The sequence below is a fragment of the Vidua chalybeata genome, chromosome 1, assembly GCF_026979565.1.
Source record: "Vidua chalybeata isolate OUT-0048 chromosome 1, bVidCha1 merged haplotype, whole genome shotgun sequence".
NCBI classification, from domain to species: Eukaryota; Metazoa; Chordata; class Aves; order Passeriformes; family Viduidae; genus Vidua; species Vidua chalybeata.
In genome coordinates this window covers 113,775,676-113,781,675 of record NC_071530.1, presented here as the reverse complement: position 1 = coordinate 113,781,675, position 6,000 = coordinate 113,775,676, and the positions used below count along the sequence as shown (strand labels likewise).

The 6,000-nt window shown below is 36.6% G+C and overlaps 1 protein-coding gene across 4 annotated transcripts in view; it reads right to left on the bottom strand.

Annotated features, from left to right (window-relative positions):
- Positions 1 to 6,000, bottom strand: part of RGS20 (regulator of G protein signaling 20) — a 33,675-nt gene continuing 27,675 nt past the window's right edge. For all 4 annotated transcript variants that reach the window (XM_053941859.1, XM_053941872.1, XM_053941866.1 and 1 more), the window contains 3 exons: positions 2,642 to 2,728; positions 1,539 to 1,773; positions 1 to 323 (listed from right to left, as the gene is read on the bottom strand). In XM_053941859.1, coding sequence (XP_053797834.1) covers positions 135 to 323; positions 1,539 to 1,773; positions 2,642 to 2,728 — 511 coding nt within the window. In that variant the 3' untranslated portion in view covers positions 1 to 134. The remainder of the gene's footprint in view (positions 324 to 1,538; positions 1,774 to 2,641; positions 2,729 to 6,000) is intronic.

Genomic DNA, 6,000 nt, shown 5'->3' with positions numbered 1-6,000 from the left:
TTAAATTATTCAGTCTGTAGTAAAACTTGCCTGAGTTATTTTCAGGTAAATATCTGATTAATTCTAAATTCCCTGTGGATTTCTGTAGCGCAGAGTACCATCTGTTTTAAAATAAATACATTTAAGAAAAAATTCTATGCTTCAATGGGTTTTTCAGACAAGGACTGAAGCAAGTCCTTATAAATAGCAGAGTTCATAAACCGTGGGTAAGAGTCTCTGTGCATTAAGGTATAAATTTGAAGCTGTGCATCATCAAAGGTGTGTTGTGAGGGTTCCAGCATATTTCGGTTAATAACTTCTCTTACTCTGGAGTCCAGACTGACCTGCGTATTAAAATAGAAAGTCATGTAAATAATAGTGGTGAATAGTACAGGTGGGGTCTTAGTTTTGTTTCACTGGTTGAAAATGCCATCTTTTTTAAGATTTCAGCTGGTGTCCTCCAAGACTGTAAAAATTATTAAATAAACTTATGCAAAAAATGATTCTGTCAAAATTTGAATGGAGTAATATCTTGAGTATGGGTAATGTCCTCACTGAGGTACCTTATTTGAACTAGGCTGTCTGAAATCCCATTATTACTGAGACCGATGGGTTATTTCCAGACCAACTTCCTGCTCTGTAGTAGAGAGCATTTATAATTTTTTGTGACAGTTCATTTCCTGGAGAGTTAGTGCTGTTGTAAAGAGACTGAGTTTAGAGTATGACGCAGGTGGACAATGTAACATGGGAAGCTGTTTCTTAATCAAATTGCTGTTAAAAAGCAGAGTGAGTTGATGTGAACCACAGGTAGGGCTATATAATGATTCCATACAACAATGTAATTTTTTCTTTTTTCTGCAAGTCTCTATTGTTTGTAGAGAGATATTAGTATTGCAGGAACAGACTGGGTAGATTTAAAACAGCATTTTTTTAAGTATAGCTGGCACCAAAAAAAATTAAATTGCAATTTAGCAAGGCTGTTGAAAGGTTTAAAATTCTAGCCTGCTTGGCAGGATTATATTCAAACTGTACTGAGGTATCTTTGAAACTTGACATATTTGCTAACAGCAAAGTGACAAGTAGTTTTGAAACTTTTGGGGAAGTCATTGTGTTCTATGCCATATTTTCCAGCTGCTCTTTGAGAAATTTGTACTTTGAAAATAACAGTTTATCTGTGATTAGTGTGCTTTTGGAGAAATGTATACACCCTCTTTCGAGTGTAACGAGAAAAGGAATTGATTTGTCCAACAAATAAAAATTGAGTTAGGCAAGGATAATGTGATCAGCCATATATTTGTGCCTCAAACTAAAAATTCCACATCGTGCCAGGGTAGCACAGGAGGAGCTTCCTTACAACCAGTGAAAGCAGTTTTGACCATCTCACCTCAATGGTGGGTGCCTTCTTCCCCTAAATATCTACTTGATGGCAGTGGAATGGGGGGGGGGGGGGGGAGGGGAGAGAGATGGGAAGTTCTCCCTGAGTATTGCTGTAGCTTTAAACATGTTAGAACTAACTGTGCAAAGAAACATCAAAGAATGTATTAGGGAAAGCAATATACCTCCTTTGGAGAAAGGATAGAAATATAATCTTCATAAATTAGTCTTGCTTTTTCTTCAATGACACTTTTGTTGGATTCTTGTTTGAGTTCCTCACAGGCCATCCAGAAAAGCATGTTTTCCTCACTGAATTCTGTTCGCAGAAATTCACGAAAAGCATTTCTGCCAGCTGGAGTAAGCATCAACTTGTCAAATGATTGAGCCCAGGCATTTACTTCTTCGAGAGTGGGAGCAGGGCTTAAGGAGGAAGAAGAGCAAAAGGAGAGAAATGAACGATTGTTACTCAAGCTGTTTGCAGCTGGCAGGAGGCATCTGCCATCACAATGGAACAAAATTGTAAGGTTCATGGGGTTCTGATTCCTCACTGGAACTACCCAAGTGCAAACTTGTGCAAACACATTTATAAGATATTTTTTGAAAGTCTGCTTATCAAAAGCTCTGATGCAGGTGATTGCCTCTGCTTTGATGCAGAAATTGCAGTTTACTGCTCAGAGTAATTGCAACAAAGAAGTACTAGCAACAGCTAAACATTTTTTCTATCCCTAATATTCCTTGTTAAAATATGGTTTAAAAGTGAATGAAAATACATATAAAGAAGCGATGATTCAAACACTTTGAAAGGTACCCACCTTACCATTTTGTTACCACTGTATGTTACCATTTGTATCTTACCATTTTGCAGGTGCTTTTACCTGCCTGAGCATTTCTGAAGAAACTGTTGCCAGATTTTTGGGAGGATTTAAGCTCCAGTTTATTATTTTTGTAAGGCTGAGCACTGCCAGTTAAGCCCATTGCATACTTGCTTGGTGGGAACAGGGTGTATTTTAAAATTATTTCAGGAAAAAGGGAGACAGTTTACAATGCTGGTTTTAATTTGTAATGGGAGTGGGGATGTGCTTATGTGCTGCATATAAATGAAGGAAAATATTATAGATCAGACCTTTGGTTCATTAGAAGATAAAAAACAAGTGACTTGCAAATTGGGTGTAAATGACAAGTAGATAATAGTTATTTTCATATTTCAGGTAAACCATTATAATTACTTAGTATGGTTTGTTGGGTTTGTTTCATTTTAGCTTGACAGAACACTTAATAAAGACCATACCTTTCCTCACAGTTTGGAATACCCTCTGCTTGGAGTTCATGAGATGTTCTCCTTGCTCTCTCTTCTTCTTGATTTCTAACAGTAAGACTGCAAAGTAGCAAGCAAAGTTTTAGTCAACTTTTTAGAGAAAAAGACTGAACATACACCAGATGCTTTTCCTTCTATACTAAAAAAATAATTCTAAAAGGACAGAAGCTAATGATAGGCACATTACCCACAGTTACATTCTGACCTTATTTTTACAATTGTATAAACCTTGAGTGTAGCTGAATGCTGTTTAATATTGTATAATAAAGATTTTTTACAGAAGGAGCATAGTTCCATAAAATATCTCAAGTTGAAGGGACCCATAAGGATTGTCCGGTCCAGTTCTCTATATATATACACACAAGTGTGTATGGAATGTATATGTATACATGCATACCCTTTGTCACATACCAAATCTATTCTCCATTGGTTTTTGTACTGTGTATGCTCAGTGCAATGCATTTACTTAAGCTGGACCTGATGCACTGGTTTTATGTGAGTTAGGTTTCAAGGTAGGTGGGTTTGGATTTGTTTGCATTTATTTCTCGACTGTGATGAGAGCCAAGACTCTGGTTTGGACTGGTGATACCATGTCACAGGGAAGCCAGAGTTCAGAAGCAGGACACAAGATTTAAGTGAGCTAAAGACTTCTGTATGTGATGTTGGAAGGGTAAGCATCTTTCAGAGTTCAGATGTAGATGGAGCCAGATTGTGTGGTGATTGATTGCATCTTAGAAAATTGCTAATACATGCATCAAAATGTGAGGTTTGGAGCACAAAGAGCAGATCTGTCATTGCTGAATATAATTTTGAGTACATCTGAATGGTAAGACTTGTTTGTAGCATTACAAAAACAAAATTTGCTGCAATCACTAGTGATCACTGACAGTTTTTGATGTCCTGTGGAAGGGTAGCTGTGAACTCCTGCTTCTTTCATTAAATGTTAAGTTAGCTCTAGTTTAAAAAAAAAATATTTTGTAGTTGTAGATGATTCATTTTCATTTGAAACTGGATTTGAAAATGAAAATATTTTTTTAGGGAGTGGGGACTACATTCCAGTTCATCCAGGCTATAGTAGCTTAGTGAGAAATGCATGTACATACATACATGCTGTCATGTAATCTGTAAAGCTGCTTAAAATATGTCAAGAAGAAAAGGTCACAGTGTTTTTTATATTTTATATTGCCTGGTATTTATATGAAACGGGCCCTCCAGCTGAAACAAGGCAACACAGTCACTATAACTTCTAGGGAAATACCAAACTTAATTTCTACATTTGTACCTTACATTTCTTTCATGCTAATGTTCTAAGTTTTGCTGCCTTAATCCCTGAAAATCTCATTTATCTCTAGGAAGATTTTTTTGTTAAACCAGTGGATTTTCCTGACTGTTTTGCATTCTAAACTCTTGGCCAAGTCTTATTTGCTGCCTTATTATTTACTGGGCATCTCCTTCTCCACCTTTGTCTACTGTTAGTCCATAATCTGCAGAGACTTGCTTTTCTCTTTGCCACGGCAGTCCATGTGTTGAAGACATAGGAAAGCTTTTGTATAACTAAGATGGAGAGCAGATACTGCAAACACTTTTTTTCGGCAATATCTGAACCATATGTTCAAACCAATGAACTATCTCAACTTATCTTTCCAAAAAAAAAAAAAAAGAGAAGTAATTAGTAATGCTAGTTCTTTTTTCTGTTAGGTTATATGGGTCCAAAGCCTTTAGTACCATTTTTACCAGTGGTTCTGGCCTTTTTTCAATATGTAGAGTCATATGTATTCCTCACACACAGACAGGAAGTGATACTCTTGTCAGAGCTATTTTTGGATTGAGGGGAACCAACAGATCCAATAGAAAGGAATACTCTTCAAAGGAAAATGCACAGAAAAGGAAAAAGACCAAAGAAATAACAAAAGCTTCCCTAAGAGAACATGCTTCAGAAAATTACTTACAGGCAGGCTCTTTCCCTAGAAATGTACAAGTAAACAATAAAGAGACTAGTGCAATAGTGTATTCTCTCAGGATCTGGAAGAGTAACAGGCTGGAGGCTTGGGTTTGACTGTAGGAATGAGCACAGGCTCTGAGCATCCAGCTGAGAGACTCATTTCAGTTCATTCTAAATCTACTATTAAGAATATGCTGAATATTGGATGTTCAGCAGCTCAGCAGCATGACTCATGGAGACTGTTATTTTTATTCCTATTCATAATCTTTCTGTTCCAAGAGCTTAGCCTATTTTGAGGAAATGGTCTATGAATGGGGAACATAAATAGCTTAATTTTGGTTTGTTTTGCATTTCTTGCTACTAGAAAACAATTGTTTTTTTTTTTTTTTTTTTAAATCAGAAATTATTTTAAAGCCGAAACAAGCTACTCTGTTTCTGAGCCTGTATTGGTTTCCCAGATGATTCTGAAATGCAAATAGGAATTTTAAGCATCATGAAATTTGGGTACTTTCACAAACTCTATTGAGTAAAGTGCTTTCTTTGAATTGTTTGAATAGTGAGATACACAGAAAATGAGCATCCTGGAAAATATCAGGTAAAATGACAAAAACAAAGCACTTTATCAACAATTTAAAAGGTAAAATGCAAATTTTATATACCATGACTTAGTAGATAAATGTGTCTTATTTTTTCCTTTAATGGAAAATAATTTTTGTGTAATGCAGCTCTGGACTGAGCCACTTGCACTGAACAGCTGTTGAAATGGCATTGGAATTTGTATGGGATGCTTTAATATAGATGCAATAGATAGCAAACTGATCCTGTACAGGCAGAGTGTTAATGTCTCTCTCTAAATTCTACCTTAGTTTACCTCTAAGCACCTGCTGAAAAGCTTGGTAGGATCAGAGCCAGAGTCTTGACATCTCACAAAAAACCCCAAGCCTCCAAGCAGCATTTTGTCCTTGCAAAATATTCACTATTTGCATTGTGTGTCTTGGCTTCTGATGAGCTGAAGACCAATAGCAAGGAAATGATCAGTCTGCTCTTCCCTTGCCTTCTAATGGCGTTCTCCAAAGCATTTAGCACAAGATGCTATTGCAAAACAGCACCTAGTGGAATAGATTCCTAGCCCAGGCTGTAAGGTTATTTATGACCACTTCCCATCTCCTCAGTGCCAGGTTTGCTTGCTCTGCATTGTTTATGTGGTGGATAGTGAATTTCTAAGAAGCATTCCACTTGCTGCCAGTTCAGTTGGCTGAACTCTATGGCTGTTTAAGACTTTTTGTTTATTTGAATGCAAGTTCTACTCTCACCCATTAAGTAGCACTTTGCCCTAAACAGATTCAGGGCTTTTGAGTATGGGAAGATTTATTTCAGTTTAGAATGAAAT